Source organism: Ziziphus jujuba, chromosome 5 (assembly GCF_031755915.1).
Source record: "Ziziphus jujuba cultivar Dongzao chromosome 5, ASM3175591v1".
Taxonomy (NCBI): domain Eukaryota; kingdom Viridiplantae; phylum Streptophyta; class Magnoliopsida; order Rosales; family Rhamnaceae; genus Ziziphus; species Ziziphus jujuba.
Window position 1 is genome coordinate 11,563,266 of NC_083383.1, and position 18,276 is coordinate 11,581,541.

Here is an 18,276-nt window from a genome sequence, read left to right on the forward strand (position 1 = left end):
GTTGCCCAAGGGAAGACGAAACTAACGCCGCCGGTATTGTCGGAAACGGTGGCCGGAACGGTGAGATTTGGTCGGGTAAGAATAGCGGGTCGCGTGACCCGTTTGGACTGGAACCGGGTCACGGGGAAGAAGATGAGAGAAACGACGTGTAGTTTTGGGGTTACTGCTGACGTCAGCACGACACGTCGTTTGCTGACATCAGCAGATGACGTCAGCAGGCCAAAAAAAAAAAACTTATTTATTTTTATTGATTTATTTTTTGTTTATTTATTAATTAATTTAATGATTTAATTGTTCAATTTATTTATTTATTGTTTATTTATTTGTTTAATTATCACATTCCCAATTTTATTAAAATAAATTAAATATTTGTGATTGGAAAATTGGATTGTGTGAGCTTACCCAAAGAGGCTTTGTGCCTAGTTGGTATAGTTATTTTTCTCCCATTTATTAACCAGGGTCTATGTGGGTAATTAAGCTACCCTGTCGGTAGTTTTAGTTGCTTTGTATGACGCCTGGAATGGCAGTGAAAGTTAATTAAATGCCATGTATTGCAGGTTCTGAGTTGCCCTGTCGGTGATTCAGTTCAATGCATTTGATTGTGGTTATTTGATTGACTGTCCCTGGCCCGCGTAAGGGTATCTTTAGTGCTACAAAGACCCTAAGCGATATTTATGTTTGTGTTTTTTTTGTGTTGAGGGGCTGAAAAATAGTAATTGAATTGTCTTAAATTTTTTAAATGTCTTGTTGTTTACTATTTTTACAGCTAGTAGCACCCCAAATCTTATGCCTATGACTGCCATGATGAAATTGGATGGGACAAATTATCAGAAATGGAAGAAAACCTTAGTTATGAATTTGACCTTTATGAAATTGGATTTGGCTTTGGAGATAGATCCACCAGAGATTCCGACTGATGAGAGTACTGTAGCAGCTAAAAAACTTTATGAGGATTGGAAACACTCTAATAAGTGCTGTATGATGATGATGGAGAATTAGATGGATGAGGCTATATATGCTAGTATTCCTAAAGTGGATATTGCAAAGGGACTTCTTAAGGAGATAGGAAAGAAGTTTATCAAGTTTGATATGAATGAGAAGCATCATTATTTGGACCTATTGAACAATACCAAATATGATGGTATTAAAGGAGTAAGGGACCATATTATGCTACTTTCTTCCTATTATAATAAGCTGAAGGATCTTAAGATGGACATTGGAGAGGAGTTCTTGACCTATTCTATAATGAGGAGTCTTCCATCACAGTTTGATAATATAAGGTCGAGTTTGAATACTAAGAAAGAAGGTTGTAGTTTGGAGGAATTGACTACTATCCTTGTCAAGGAAGAGGATGATATTAAATTAAGTAAGTCTAGGTCTGTTGCTATGGTTTCACATCAGGTAGATAAGTCCAAGAAGTTTTTCCAAAAGAAGGGACAAGGATTCAAGCCAGGAAAAGGTTTCAAGCTTGGGCAGGGTTTTAACCCCAATAGGAAGAAGTTTTCTGGTATGAAGCCTAAAGGGCCGAGGGATGGTGGTTTTTAGATTAGAGAAAGGAAAGAGTACTTCAATGGAAGGTGTGGATACTGCAATAAAGTTGGACACAAGAAGATAGACTGTTGGACCTTAAAGGGAAAGCAAGAGAAGAAAGGGGATGATAAACCGAAGGGGCCCAACCAATCTTGAGCAGCATGTTTATATAGGAGATAGCTCAAGAGTGAAGGTGGACATTGTGGGAACAATCAAGTTGAAGCTTGCCACTGGATATGCTTTGGAGTTGCAAGAAGTTTCTTATGTACCTTCAATAAGAAGAAACTTGTTATCTATTTCTGTTTTGGATAGTCAAGGTTATAGTTTTTTGTTTGGAAATAACAAAGTTGAATTATTTAAGGATGGTAAAGTTGTTGGTTTTGGAACTTTATGTGGCAATTTATATAAACTTGATTTATTTAATAATGGTCTCAATTTCTTTGTTAATTCTATTGTTGCTTCCAAACGCCCAAGAGTTAATGACAATTCCTCAATGTTATGGCATAAACGTTTGGGACATATTTCTAGGCACAGAATGGAAAGGTTAGTGAAGGATGGGATACTTCCTAATCTTGATTTCTCTGATCTGTTGACTTGTGTTGAATGTGTGAAAGGGAAGTTAACTGCCAAGGTAAGAAAGGATACGTTAGCTAGGTGTGGAGATGTTTTAGAGTTAATCCACACTGACATATGTGGACCTTTTACACCAACTGCTTTGGGTGGTTATAGATATTTTATTACCTTCAATGACAATTACTCTCGTTATGGATATGTTGAGCTTATTCGTGAGAAGTCAGATTCTTTGGTTGCCTTTATAGAGTTTAAGGTAAAGATGGAGCTTCAAAAGAATAAGAAAATAAAAGCTGTAAGGTCTGATAGAGGTGGTGAGTTTTATGGTAGATATGATGAGACTGGAAGGAACCCAGGGCCTTTTGCTATTTATTTGCGTGAGTGTGGCATTGATGCGCAATATACGATGCCTGGTACACCTCAGCAAAATGGCATAGCTGAGAGAAGGAATAGAACTTTGTTGGATATGGTGCGGTCTATGTTGGCAAATTCTAGGTTGCCAGATTATTTGTGGGGAGAGGCTTTAAGGACGGTGGCTTATATTTTGAATCAAGTTCCAAGTAAGTCCGTTCCTAAGACACCTTTTGAGTTGTGGTCAGGAAGAAAGCCTAATTTGCACCATTTTCGAATATGGGGTTGCAAAGCTGAAGTAAGGATTTATAATCCCCAAATTAAGAAGTTGGATCCTAAAACCATTAGTGGATATTTTGTTGGCTATTGTATAGGATCTAGGGGTTCAAGATTCTTTTGTCCTTCTCACACCACCAGGATCGTGGAATCAGACAGGGCCATTTATTTTGAAGATGATTTTGGGTTTGATGATAGTAATGGTCCAAGGGAATCTCAATTTAGAGAAGAAAGTGTTTTCATTCCTAGTATAGTTGTTCCTGATAGAGATATTGTTGATCCAGTAGTTGATGAACCAGTAGTTGGTCAGAATGAACTCATTGTTGAAGAGCAGGATATTCCAGCTATTGCAGATGCTGATGTACCTTTGAGGAGGTCACAAAGGACTAGGAGATCAGCTATTCCTGATGATTATGAGGTTTACTTGCAGGAGCATGAGTTTGACATAAGTGATGATTCAAATCCAGTCACTTATGAGGAAGCCATAAGCAGTTCAAATTCAAATTTTTGGTTGGATGCAATGGAAGATGAAATGAAATCCATGGCATCAAATGGAGTTTGGGATTTGGTTGAGTTACTAGAGGGTAGCAAGCCTATTGGGTGCAAATGGGTCTTTAAGACTAAAAAGGACTCCAATGGTCAAGTGGAGAGGTATAAGGCTAGACTTGTAGCTAAAGGGTTTAGCCAGAAGGAAGGAATTGATTATACAGAGACTTTCTCTCCTGTATCCACAAAGGATTCTTTTAGAATCATTATGGCGATTGCGGCGCATTATGACCTGGAGTTGCATCAGATGGATGTCAGAACTGCTTTTCTGAATGGTGATTTATATGAGGATGTATATATGGTTCAACCAGTTGGTTTCCAACAAACGGGGAATGGTAATTTGGTTTGTAAGCTTAAGAAATCTATTTATGGTCTTAAGCAAGCTTCAAGACAATGGTATCTTAAGTTTGATGAGGTTGTCATCCAAAATGGCTTTAAGGAGAATGTTGTTGATAGATGCATATATATGAAGGTCAGTGGGAGCAGTTTTATATTTCTGGTGTTGTATGTTGATGACATACTTTTGGCTACTAATGACACTGACCTATTAGCTGAGACAATGCAGATGTTGTGCAACCATTTTGATATAAAAGATCTTGGTGAGGCTTCTTTTGTTTTGGGCATCAAGATTGTTCGAGATAGGACTAATTATGTAGTGCAATTGTCTCAGAGAGCTTATATTGATAGAATTCTTAAGAGATTTGATATGCATAATTGTTCTCCTGGAAGTGTACCGGTTACGAAAGGTGAAAAGTTTTCTAAAGATCAGTGTCCCAAGAATGATAGAGAAAGGATGGCAATGAAGAATGTTCGCTATTATTCAGCAGTAGGTAGTTTGATGTATGCTCAAGTTTGTACACGGCCTGATATAGCCTTTGCTATGGGTTTGCTTGGTAAATTTATGAGCAATCCTGGTCCTATTCATTACCAAGCAGTTAAGAAGGTCTTTAGGTATTTTCAGGGTACTAAAGATCATATGTTGAGATATCGTCGCACCAACTCTCTTGAAGTAGTGGGTTATAGTGATGCAGACTATAAAGGTTGTGTGGATGATAAGAAATCTACCACTGGTTATATATTTATTATGGCAGGAGGTGCTGTGTCTTGGCGGAGTGCCAAGCAGTCAGTGACAGCATCCTCGACTATGGAGGCAGAATATGTGGCGTATTATGAGGCTACCCGTCATGCAGTTTGGCTACGGAATTTTATCCGTGATTTAGGAGTGGTTGACTCCATTGAGAGGCCTATTATGATGTATTGTGATAATACTACAGCGGTGTCTTTCTCCAATAATTTAAAAGATACTCCTGGTGCGAAGTACATTGATGTGAAATATTTTGTGGTAAAGGAGAAAGTTGAAGAGGGCCTCATTACTGTTGTTCACACGCCGACTTATAGCATGGTGGTAGATCCACTGACCAAGGCTTTACCGGTAGGCATATTTGAGGAGCATGTGTCCCGTATGGGATTGTTAGGCAGTTGAGACTGCTGTGGGTCAGTGGGAGTTTGTTATGTTTTCTGTAGTAATATCCATGTTGAGAATTATTTATTTCTTTGAATATTTTAATACATTGATGTATGTGGATCATTATTTATTTATGAGATGATTTATTACACATATTATTGCTCCTTATATTTACAGGCCTGTTGAGACTATTAGTCTATGTATATGTGTATGTTGATCCACAGGTGCCATGGTGAATCCCTACTACCTAGTTTGGGTATATTGTTGTATCCTGTCGATACGAAATGTGCTTGAATGAAATGGTTTTGTGTGTTAGGGGATTGTAAATGGTTAGGTAAATCTCTACTACCTAGACTGAGTTTATGGCATGCAAAGTGCTCAGTTGAAATGGTAACATGTTTTGGGAGATTTACTGAGAGAGTCTCTACTGCCTAGTCTAGTATATTGTTGTGCCCTGTCGGTATACTATATATTTGGATGAAATGGCATTATGGTTCAAGAGATTCTATAGTAAGTGAGTTTGGATTTTATATGATGATGATTATGCAGTCCAAGTGGGAGAATGTTGAATTAAATTAATATTTGTGGACTTGGCATAATCAATTACTCACTTACAGGGCCTATTTATGCCATTAATGGGACTGACTTATTTTATTATTTTGTAGTAGGGCCCTTGGTCACACACTCTCTATAAGAATCCAGTTGGCCCATTGGACTGGAGGACCAACTCTCTTTATAAACCCAATGACTTATCCATATTTTTCCTAGTATAATTATATTATCAAATTATTATTATTTTATGTGTGTCAAAATTAATGAATAAGTTTGACTTGCAGAGACTATTTAAAGGTCTAGGGCAAGCAAACAAACATATGCCATACGGTATTTTGATATTAGGGTTTTCAGAAATCTGAGAGTGGTTTGAGAGTAGTGTGTCCATAGGTACTACTTTACGTTGTTTCTATTTTGCAGGATTAAAGATCTAATTTATCAATGGCTGCGTTTGGAGGTTAGTAATTTATGATCTATGGAATTTATTATGTATATTTAGATCCATAAAATTTTTAACACTTCTCCAATGGAAAGCTAGTCTACAAAACGTCCCAACAAAGTCCTTTCTTCATGGACTTACAAACCCAATAACAATTCCTTTAACTCTTCCACCAAAACTCAACCAAGCACAACTACTCCATGCACTACATGGCTCGGAATTTCTTGCGACATTGCTGGAAGTGTTATCGGAATAAACCTTACTAATTGTGGTTTAGCAAATACGCTTCAAAATTTCTCTTTCTCATCCTTTCCAAATCTTGCATATTTTGATCTCAGCTTGAACTCAATCTCTGGCACAATACCACCTGAAATCAGTTCTCTTTCCAAGCTCATCCAACTTAACTTGTCCACCAATCAAATTTTCGGGAAAATCCCAGAGCGAATTGGTCTGGTTTCTGACCTTCAAGTCCTAGTCCTGTCCAACAACAAGCTGAATGGTTCAATTCCTAAAGAAATAGGCTATTTAGCCTCACTCACTGAGCTTGATGTTCATGCAAATTCTCTGGGTGGTCCAATTCCTACTTCCTTAGGAAATCTGACCAATTTGGCTTACTTGCATTTGGAGATAAATTCACTTTCTGGATTAATTCCTTTAGAAATGGGAAATCTGTCTGAATTGGTTGAACATTACTTGAATAATAACACTCTCAACGGTCCTATTCCTTCATCTTTTGGTAACTTTAAGAAGCTAAAAGTGTTGTCCTTTTTCAAAACCAACTCTCTGGTGCTATTCCTCAAGAAATGGGAAATTTGATATCTCTCAAGGAGCTTAGACTCCATTCCAATAGTCTTTCTGGTCCAATCCCAGAATCATTATATGATCTGGGAAACCTTAGCTATATTCATCTCCAGCGCAATCAACTTTCTGGACCAATTTCAGAAGAAATTGGAAAATTGAAATCTCTTATTGGTCTCGAATTGTATGAGGACAAACAAAATGGTTCTTTTCCTATTTCCATTGGAAACTTGACCAAAGTACAAATTCTTTACATTCGTGACAACTATTTTTCCGGTTCTATTCCAATATATATATATATATATTTTTTTTTTCTGTGTTTATTATTATTACTATTAAGATCTATATGGTATAGACATAAGAGTAAATGGAAATTTCAAAAACTCACATGAAAAATTAAACAGAACCTTTGTTTTTCTGTTATATATGAATAATACATATATGGATCCGTATCCTCTTTCCCTTTATAACTGTTCCAATATCTATCCCACCAGCCAATGACTGACACGTTGTTTATAACTTAAAAGTTTATAAAATCTCTATTGCCGTTAATTATCTGTCTCATGCCGTTAAACATGCATATATATATATATATATATACACGGCGTTTTTACTGTATGAAGCGTCCGCATGCGGATCCGCATTAAAGCTGATGTGTTTTTGAAAAAGTGTTGGTTTTGCTGGATGCTTTTTCTAAAAAGCATCGTTTTGGTGCGGATTCGCATACAGACGATTTACACCATAGAATTATTCAAGATGCATATACATGGTTTCTGTTTTCCCGAGAAAGATACCGAGGTCATATTTCTGGCCACTCCCTCCACCAAGCTGCGGCCCACTTGGCTCATAATATGAAAAACCCAATTCAACAACATATTAAAATTTCTCATTTAATTTATTACATAGGTTTATCAAAACCATATTAAATTAATTTTTTCTTGTTGAATCTCTTAACACTTCAATCTGATTGGAACTGGATTTTATTTTTATCATTAATTTGAATGGAACTGAGGAAACGAACAAGCTGGCTTGATGTCTACCCATATATTCTAGTTAGACTTATCTCTTTTTGGCATTTTACCTGTAAGCCTTTTACCTGTAAATTAGTCTAAAAAATTAAAAGATTTGGTATTCTAGAATCTCCTCCTATTGTTGGCATTCATATACGCATATTTCTTAAAGATTTGGTATTGGAGAGTTGCTTGAGTCTTGAGATTTGGGCAAGCATTCAGTCTCCACCCTAACAGAGCGATCACGCAGAAAAGAGAGAGGCGATTTTTCAATACTAGATGGCAAGATAAAAATTAAGGAATTTCTAGTTGCACTGCTATTTGGACTCTGTACAGTTCCATTATTGATTTACATTTTATTTCCATTTTAAATTACTATTAAGGACATTTGTTAATTAAACCTATTTAAATAATTTTTTTATACAGTCTCATTCTTCCTCTCAAATAATACGTTACATATATCCATATAATTTATATTCCATTAAAAATAAGAGTTGTAAATACAACAATTATTCACAAATTATAGAAGCTCAAAAATATGAAATAGTAAGATGCATTTAGTTTTGCTTTATTTTTTTTATTTTGTAATGATTACTTTAGTTTGGATTTTTTTTTTTAATTTCTTACCAACGACTAGGTTGGAACAACACTTTTATATTTGATCCTAGTATATTAAAATTCTTCTTTTATTTGGAAGTTTAAAACTGAATATTTTTTAATTGTTCAGAAGTATCAATCCGAACATTATTAAAATATTTAATTTTTATCTATCGAATATTGAATGTATATACAGATATTAAATATCGTACATTATGAAACATGTCAATATTTTTTTAATCATTGATGGTTTACCAACGACTAGGTAGAAACAACACTCTTATATTTGATCTTGGTATATTAAAATTCGTCTTTTATTTGGAAGTTTAAAATAGAATATTTTTTAATTGTTCAAAAGCATCTATTCGAACATTATTAAGATGTTTAGCTTTTATTTATCGAACATTATAAGTATATACAGATATTAAATATTGTACCTTATGAAACATGTCAATTTTTTCTTGACAAATGAGATGGTAAAATAATAATAAAATTTTTTTATCTTGAAAAAAGCAATTTTGTTGAAAAATGAGATGATCATGTCAATCCCAATTACCATTACCCTTTATTGTTCGTTGGTTTTTGACTTTTAAATAAATAATCTTTTATGTTATTAAAAAAATGAAAAAAAAATCAACCTTAATCCATAACAAGGAAGAAAAAAAAAATTTTAGTGAGGAATTATATATAGTTATTTTATAAAAATAATTTTTATTTATAAAAAATATATAATTTTAAAATAGTATAAATTAAAAATATTTAAAAAATAAATAATATTGTATTATGTAATTTTATATTTTTTATATATTTATACAGTAATATATAAAGAATAAAATTGTAAAAAATCATTTTAAAATTGTAAAACGTCATATCCGCATATGTCTTGAAGATTTGGTATTAGAGTCTTGAGATTTGGGCAAGCATTCAGTCTCCACCCTAACGTCGCGAAAACTCAGAAAAGAGAGAGGCAATTTTTCAGTACTAGACACCAAGATAAAAATTATTACAGTTTTATAAACTACGTGTCAGTCATCAGTTGGTGGGACAGACACGGACACCATTAAGGGTATAGAAGATCCCCTCCTATATATATAAATATATATGAACGTATCTTTTACCCTTTTTTTTTCGTTTTAATTTTAATTTATGGAGACTCAAAATATCTTTGAGTCTTTGACTACAATATTTAGTTGGTGGGCTAATATCTCTGTGTTTTGTTGCAGTAAATCTGTCACATGATCTAGAAGTTTTTATTTATTTATTTATTTATTTTTGTTATCAAATGTCATTGTATAAGTTTCAGTCACATTATATATGAATGTTAACCATATGGCGGATGGTATCTTTAATGCTAATCTATTTTTGGGTTTAAAAAAGTGCATTTCTTTTCAAAAAAATAGAAGTTATAACCATAATATTTTTATTTTAAAAGGTTAATTCATCTATAAAATCACTATATATCTTTATAATTCGAAGTTTAAATTATTCTATTTTCTATCAGAATTTTTTTTTTTTTTGTAATTAGACCATATTTAAAATTGTTTTAGTCAACTAAATATATACTTTATAACGTATAAATTTATGTAGCAGCTTAGATTATTTTTTTATTTGTTCTTTTCATTATCAGTGCCTGCTTACACAACGAAGGTGAATGAGAAATAGTTTTGGAGTATTGGCTGTAGAAGTGATTAAAAGAAAGCATCCGGGAAATCTACTATGTTCTGTATCATCACCAACTAGTAAAGATATGTTCTCTCTATCATCACCAACTAGTATAGGTGACATAAAACTGGCAGATGTGTTGGACGAACGGCTTCCATATCCGACGGTTGAAATATTGGATCAAGTGGTTGCTATATTAGAGCTCGCAGTCGCATGAGTACAGGAAAATCCAAGAAATAGGTATACCATGCACGATGTTTTTCTCATTTTGTCAACCCAAATGTCACATTCCTGCCACAGGTATACTGGGAAATCTATAGCTGATCTCTTAACTTTTAAGAGATGGATCAATAGTGTTGACCATTGACCTTTGACGAAGTCACCAATTGTTCATATTATATTATATAATATATTTTGTTAATTTTACATTATTATAGTTACTATATAGAAGAGGCAAAAATCTCCATCTTTTGCTAAACCCCTATCTTTATTAATAGAAAAGAGGAAACTTTAATCTCTTCTGTGTTTTGCCAATATTACAAGGATCTTCGTGAACTAGAAATAAATACACTCGCACACACTTCCCCCCCCCCCCCCCCCCTCTCTCGCACACACTTCCCCCCCCCCCCCCCCCCCCCCCCCCCCCCCCCCTCTCTCTCTCTCTCTCTCTCTCAAAACTTAATATTTTTCCTCCTTTTTTCTTTATATAAAAAAAAAAAACAGAGGAAAAATAATATATACATATTATTTTTTTTCCTTAAAACAAATTATAACTAATGGTCTATATGATGACCTAATCTCTTTGTCCATGTAGTAATCAGGCTTAATGGCCCCAGTCATTGCTTAATCAGTCTCTTTTTTCTTTGCCATTCCCATGTATAACATACAGTTGACCAATGCAATTTTCTTTATTCGTGAACAAGGTATTAATTTTAATGCTCTGTTATTCTCTTAAAAAAAAAAAAAAAAACCGAAACTATTTGTTTTTTTTTTTTTTGGGATAAAGCTCTTTGTTATTAAACTATCAAATACATAATTTCTTTTTGCTCGCACATCAAATACATAATTTAAAAATCTAATGTTTTAACTCAAATTATTTTATTATTTCTTTCAATAAAAGAAAAGATAATCAAATAGTTACCTCTAAAGGTGTTTTGATCGCTTGGAAATGAATACAATTCGGTCACCTATTACTGCTGGTAGATTAATTTCTTCAATCTAGAGTGCCGTCTCCGAGTAATTCTACCAAAAACCGAAAATATATATATATATATATATATATATTGTTGAATGGTTCAACATGGAGTAGCCTTCAATTAAGTTTAGTATGCTTTAAAAATTGTAGTTCTTTGCTAATTAATTATGATGTATGAATATAAATCTATAAAATCGTGTGGCTATAAATGGTTTATAATTGATTATCATATATATTTAATATTATATATATATATATATATATACGCTTGTTGGCGAAGTTCATCGACTACCATGTTAGTGTGCTCTCTTTTCTGCAGAAAGTGCAAATTTAGTTTTGTGCAACAATAAACAACGCTGATTTTTTAGCCGCTCGTCATACTTTTATTTGTTCTAATAACTGTCGTTTTTATTTTTCATTAAAAAAAAAAAGAACTGTTAATTTGAAGAAATGTAGCTATAAGATCCAAAAAAAAAAAAAAAAAAATAGAAGGTATTTAAATTTCAATTTGATTTCAAATATTACATGCCTAGTTGTCTTTGCCGGGTCATTTCCTTAGATAATAATCTAACTTTGAATTCTCCCTCCCCAATATCAAAAATAATATATGCCTTATTAAAATAATATTATAGTAGAGAAATACTTGATAGATGACATCTGGATATAGATTAATCTTTGTAACTTATATTTTAAGTCTTAGTAATGTGTATAGGAAACTTCCTATCGATTATAAACATTCCACTTTATTTGAACTTTGAATATTCAACTCCATAACAGGCTCTAATTGTTGATGATATCTCTCTCTTGTCTGATCAAATAGGACAGTTTTACCAGTTTAGAGATATTGATTAAAAAGTACAACGAGAAGATAGCAATATCATTCTTATCAGATTCCCAAATTAAAAGAGAAAAAGAAAAGAATGATTTTGAATCGGTCTATTACAGCGTGATTATTGATTATTGACAAATCAAGGGGGGCCAAAAAGTCAACTCTCACGGTCTCACTAAGGCATGTCTAGAATATAACGACGACCAAAAAAAAACAATATATATATATATATATAAAATATTTATAGATCCAACACCAGAACCAAGGATCCCTACAAAAGAAAAAGAAAGCATAGAAAAAAATTGAAATAATAGATATGAAAAATTATAATAGAAAAAAAAATTGTTACGTAGTCAAAACGGTTAAGAAATTAAAAACTTATTAATGTCTAACTCCACTGAATAAAATCCACACAAACACATAAACTATGACTTTTTGTGGCAGCATGTAATAAATTAAATTAAAAAATTATCCAAATGGAAATAAAAAAAATAATATATTTCTGTCCAAGGAACAAAATTTTTCTGCAGGCCATCGTCATGTTGAACATGCCAGATAATGACTACTTTTGGCCAAAAATATTAGTTCAAGCTTTTAAGTGTCTATGAGAATGTGAGTTTTGGTATAAGCTGAACCCAGAATTAGAGCAATCATGCCAACAGTATCAAACTCACAGAAATTATACTCTCTAGCTCTTTTTTTCTTGTTTGTTTTGCTCTCTAATGTTTCTTCTATTTCTACTAAAGAGGCTGATGCTCTTCTCCAATGGAAAGCTAGTCTACAAAACGATCCCAACAAAGTCCTTTCTTCATGGACTTACAAACCCAATAACAATTCCTTTAACTCTTCCACCAAAACTCAACCAAGCACAACTACTCCATGCACTACATGGTTCGGAATTTCTTGCGACATTGCCGGAAATGTTATCGGAATAAACCTTACTAATTGTGGTTTAGAAGGTACGCTTCAAAATTTCTCTTTCTCATCCTTTCCAAATCTTGCATATTTTGATCTCAGCTTGAACTCAATCTCTGGCACATTACCACCTGAAATCAGTTCTCTTTCCAAGCTCATCCAACTTAACTTGTCCACCAATCAAATTTTCGGGAAAATCCCAGAGCAAATTGGTCTGCTTTCTGACCTTCAAGTCCTAGTCCTGTCCAACAACAAGCTGAATGGTTCAATCCCTAAAGAAATAGGCTATTTAGCCTCACTCACTGAGCTTGATGTTCATGCAAATTCTCTGGGTGGTCCTATTCCTACATCCTTAGGAAATCTGACCAATTTGGCTTACTTACATTTGGAGATAAACTCATTTTCTGGATTTATTCCTTTAGAAATGGGAAATCTATCCGAATTGATTGAACTTTACTTGAATAATAACACTCTCAAAGGTCCTATTCCTTCATCTTTCGGTAACTTTAAGAAGCTAAAAGTGTTATCCATTTTTCAAAACCAACTCTCTGGTGCTATTCCTAGGGAAATAGGAAATTTGATATCTCTCAAGGAGCTTAGACTCCATTCCAGTAATCTTTCTGGTCCAATCCCAGAATCATTATATGATCTGAGAAACCTTAGCTATATTCATCTCCAGCGCAATCAACTTTCTGGACCAATTTCAGAGGAAATTGGAAAATTGAAATCTCTTATTGGTCTAGAAATATATGAGAACAAACTAAATGGTTCTTTTCCTATTTCCATTGGAAACTTGACCAAATTACAAATTCTTTACATTCGTGACAACTATTTTTCCGGTTCTATTCCAAAATCAATAGAAAATCTCAGAGATTTGGCTGTGCTGAGAGTGGCCAGAAACAATTTTACTGGTTATTTGCCTGAAAACATCTGCCAAGGTGGTAAGCTTCAATACTTCACTGCTAATGGAAATTATGACCTTATTGGTCCAATGCCTAAAAGCTTGAGAAATTGCACAAGCTTGGTTAGAGTCCGCTTAGATGGAAACCAATTCACTGGAAATCTTTCTGAAGCTTTTGGTGTTTATCCTGATTTGGATTATATAAACCTGAGCAACAACACATTTTATGGTGAAATTTCGAAAGATTGGGGAAGGTCTACAAAGTTAACAACTTTTGATCTTTCAGGGAACTATATTTCTGGTTCAATACCATTAGAGTTTGGAAACTTAATTAAACTAGGAATACTTGACCTTTCTTCAAATGTTTTAGTTGGTAAAATTCCTAAAGAATTTGGAAGGCTTACTTCTATGGTGAGGCTTATTTTGAATGACAATCAACTCTCTGATGGTATACCTCCAGAGCTCGGTTTCATGGCAGAGCTTGAGTATCTTGATCTCTCCAAAAACAGATTGAGCAATTCCATTCCAGAGAGCTTTGGGAACTTCTTGAAACTGCACCACTTGAATCTGAGTCACAACAACCTGGGCCATGGAATCCCATCTGAGTTGCGTAAGCTTGATCAGCTATCCCAGCTAGATTTGAGTTACAATTTTCTCTCAGGAGAAATTCCTATGGAGTTGGATAGCTTGCTGAGCTTGTCGGTACTAAACGTGTCCCATAACAATCTTTCTGGTGAAATTCCAAGCACTTTTGATAAGCTTCTTGGTTTAATGTTTGTGGATATATCTTACAATGAATTGTCCGGTCCGATTCCGAAAAACAAAGCTTTTCAAAATGCTTCAATACAAGCTTTACAGGGAAACAGAGGATTATGTGGGAATGCTAAGGCGTTAAAACCATGTAAATATTCAAACTCCAAAAGTTCTCAAAAAATTCTGGGCATCATTTTTCCAATTCTGGGTTCTCTGCTATTTGTTTTCTGCATAATATTTATCATTTTACTAAGAAGGAAGAAAGTTCTGCAAACAGAGGAGATAGAAATGTATGACATGAATCAACAAGTGCTTTCGATATCGAATTTCGTCGATGGAAAAGTTCTGTATCAAGAAATCACCGAAGCAACTGAAGATTTCGATGCTGCATATTGCATTGGGAAAGGACGAACTGGAAGCGTGTACAAAGCAAAGCTACATTCAGCTAATGATTGCTTTGTAGCCGTGAAGAAGCTTCACCAACCAGACGACGGCGATCAGAGGACATACGAAAAGGAGTTCTTGAGTGAGATAAGAGCATTGACGAATATACGACATCGAAACATTGTGAAGCTTCATGGTTTCTGTTCTCACTCTAGGCATTCGTTTTTGATCTATGAGTACCTTGAGAAAGGAAGCCTGAAAGCAATGTTGAGCAAGGAAGATGAAGCAAGGGAATTGGATTGGAATAAGAGGGTGAATATTATTAGAGGTGTGGCTCATGGAATGTCGTACATGCACACTCATATTTTTCCTCCGATTGTTCATAGAGACATATCCAGCAAAAACATTTTGCTGGATTCTGATTACGAGGCTTGCATTTCTGACTTTGGCACTGCTAAGCTTTTGGAGCAGGATTCGTCCAATTGGACTGCTTTGGCTGGGACTATTGGATACGTAGCACCAGGTAACATATATTATTATTGCCAGTTGTACACTTTTTTTTTTTTAATTTTTTAATTTTTTATTTATTTATTACTATTAAGATCTATATTGGTATAGACATAAGATTAAAAAACTCACCTAAAAAATTAAATAGAACTTTTGCAATGATTGCTTTTCTGTTACATATGAAGCATATATATATATAAACGTATCTTTTACCATTTTTTTTTGTTTTAATTTTAATTTATGGAGACTCAAAGTATCTTCGAGTCTTTGACCACAATATTTAGTTGGTGGGCTTAAATCTTTGTGTTTTGTCACAGTAAATCTGTCACATCGATCTAGAATTATTTATTTATTTATTTACTTATTTATTTTTGTAGTCAAATATCATTGTATAAGTTTCAGTCACACTATATAAGAAGTTAACTATATGGCGGATGGTGGCTTTAATGCTAATCTATTTTTGGATTTAAAAAAGTACATTTCTTTCAAAAAAGAAAAAAAAGAAAAAGAAAAAAAAGTTATAACTAAAACTTTTTTTTATTTTGAAAGGTCAATTCAGTGGTAAAACATCTGTATATCTTTGTGATTTAAATTACCGTATTCCCTATCAGAAAAAGAAAAAAAATAGTTATTTTTAACTACCTTAGTTTTTAATTAGCTTAGATTATTTTTTATTCATTCTTTTCATTTATCAGAGCTTGCTTACACACTGAGGGTGAATGAGAAATGCGATGTGTATAGTTTTGGAGTATTGGCTGTAGAAGTGATTAAAGGAAAGCATCCAGGAAATCTAATATGTTCTCTATCATCACCAACTAGTAGAGGAGACATACTACTGGAAGATGTGTTAGACGAACGGCTTCCATATCCGGCGGCTGAAATATTGGATCAAGTAGTTGCTATATTAAAGCTCGTAGTTGCATGCTTACAGGAAAATCCAAGAAATAGGCCAACTATGCACGATGTTTCTGTCATTTTGTCAACCCAAATGTCACACTCCTGCCACAGGTACACCGGGAAAACTATAGCTGATCTCTTAGCTTTTAAGGGATCGATCAATAGCGTTGACCATTGACCTCTGACAAAGTCACCCATTGTTCATATTATATTATATAATTTATTTTGTTAATTTTATATTATTATAGGTACTAGATGGAAGAGGCAAAAATCTCTATCTTTTGCTAAACCCCTATCTTTATTAATGGAAAAAAGGATACGTTAATCTTTTCTGTATTTTGCCAATATTACAAGGATCTTCGTGAACTAGAAATAAATACACTCACACGCACTCTTCTCTCTCTCGCTCTCAAAAAATTATTATTTTTCCTTTCTTTTCTTTTTTTTTTTTTTTGAAAAAACTAAAATGGCAAATAGGAACTTATATTTTGCTATAAATTACATGGCACTTCCCCTAATAAAAAGTTATTATTCAACAAACTAATTTGTATGAATATTTCAATTTGTTAAATATTGGTCAAATATCCAATTTGACTAAACAAATTAATAATAGCTTTATCTACGTGATTACTATTTTTTTTTGGCTGCTTTCAATTCTATGATGAAAAAATATTTTTGAGTAGAAGAATTATCAATTTATATGGCCAAATTGGAAATTAGATTGATCTGTAATAAATTAAAAAATTGAAAATTTAAATAACTACTTTTAAAAATTGAAATCCTAAATTGAAAAATTATATAAATAAAAGATATCAAAGTGAAATAAATTATACGTTTTTAGAATAATATGGTGCAATAAATAATGGGTTTTAGCAAATATGTGTTTTGATGATAAGGATATTTCGATGTTAGGGTTAGTGTGGGTTATCTCAATTAATTCTAATATAATAGTCAAGAATTTTTTTGGCATTTTAGAATGTTAGAAGGTGTAAAGGAAAGATTAATATTCGGCCCTGTTCATCTTAACCGTTGACTAACGACGCAAACTAATGAAGTGAGGCATGGGTGTAGGCTCCTTTCAATTTTAAAAGTGAGTATATTCGGTCTAGGGGTTTAATAAGTCATTTACACACCAACAACCCCACCCCCAGGAAAAGGCCAAAAAAAAAAAAAAAAAAATACACAATAGAAAAGTCAACGTAATTTTCCCTTATTGATATTGAAAGTCGTGTAACTTTCCCTTGTTGAAATCGAAAGTCGTTGATGCTTTGTATGTATATTAATTTGTTAATTGTTTTGAAAATAATACTCAGTTTTATATTTAATTTTTTTTAAAAAAATATCACATCTAATTAAAAAGAATAATACTCAATATATAAATATTTTTTTAAAAAATATCACATCTAATTAAAAAAAAAAATTAATTCATAGGTTGTATCTGCAATGTTTTGACCAACAAACTGTAATTTTTAAAATTTATTCCAAAAAAAAAAATTTACAACGTTCCACAGCAAAAAATATTTTCATGTGTGAGCGGACACGGCAAGACAGGAAGCAAGGGTCATAATTCTCATAAGGCTTGGTCTTTCTTTAAAATACCGAAGATAATTGACCACTTAAACTATTATTTATTTTTTAGTAAAAAAATTATGACAAAAGGTTGTTTTTGTTAACATTGAGTTTTATTTTTTGTTTTTGTTTTTTTCTTATAAATTATTTGTAATTTGTTTAATTCAATACTTTATTAATATTAGTTGAAGGTAGTTAGATATCTCTAATTGTTTATATGAGATGAAAAAAAAAATTATAAATAGAAAATGAAACAAAACTAAAAATTGTATTGGTTTTTATTTTTATTTTTTTCACATTTTTTGTTAGTTTATATGTTTAATAAACTCTTAATAACACTAATAAACAACTAAAATAAACAAACATTACACAATTTTTTAAAAAAATAAAAAAATAAAATTGAATATATTAACAAACGACACCTAATATTTATTTATTTTTGTCTTGGTCATTGCAAATTCTGACATGTACACTGTTTCTTTCATTGACTAATCTAAAAACGAGTTCGTATCAAAGGTCATGCTATTTAG

At 32.9% G+C, this 18,276-nt stretch overlaps 2 protein-coding genes across 2 annotated transcripts; both read left to right on the forward strand.

The window, feature by feature from the left end:
* The first annotated feature begins 5,064 nt into the window (after nucleotides 1-5,064).
* Nucleotides 5,065-14,013, forward strand: LOC132803753 (MDIS1-interacting receptor like kinase 2-like). Its single transcript, XM_060817265.1, has 4 exons — nucleotides 5,065-5,072; nucleotides 6,068-6,465; nucleotides 12,567-13,890; nucleotides 14,007-14,013. The coding sequence occupies exons 1-4, from the start codon at nucleotides 5,065-5,067 to the stop codon at nucleotides 14,011-14,013; spliced, it is 1,737 nt and encodes a 578-aa protein (XP_060673248.1).
* Nucleotides 14,014-14,078: 65 nt separating this feature from the next.
* LOC112492070 (MDIS1-interacting receptor like kinase 2) lies at nucleotides 14,079-16,355 on the forward strand. Its single transcript, XM_025075058.3, has 2 exons — nucleotides 14,079-15,296; nucleotides 15,976-16,355. The coding sequence occupies exons 1-2, from the start codon at nucleotides 14,108-14,110 to the stop codon at nucleotides 16,353-16,355; spliced, it is 1,569 nt and encodes a 522-aa protein (XP_024930826.3). The 5' UTR covers nucleotides 14,079-14,107.
* Nucleotides 16,356-18,276: the final 1,921 nt, after the last annotated feature.

Coding starts and splice junctions, on each gene's coding strand:
- LOC112492070 (XM_025075058.3), top strand. CDS start 14,108: ATGGCAGAGCTTGAGTATCTTGATCTCTCCAAAAACAGATTGAGCAAT. Junction 15,297..15,975: donor TATTGGATACGTAGCACCAG/GTAACATATATT, acceptor TTCATTTATCAG/AGCTTGCTTACACACTGAGG.
- LOC132803753 (XM_060817265.1), top strand. Junction 6,466..12,566: donor TCCTATTCCTTCATCTTTTG/GTAACTTTAAGA, acceptor TTTCTACTAAAG/AGGCTGATGCTCTTCTCCAA.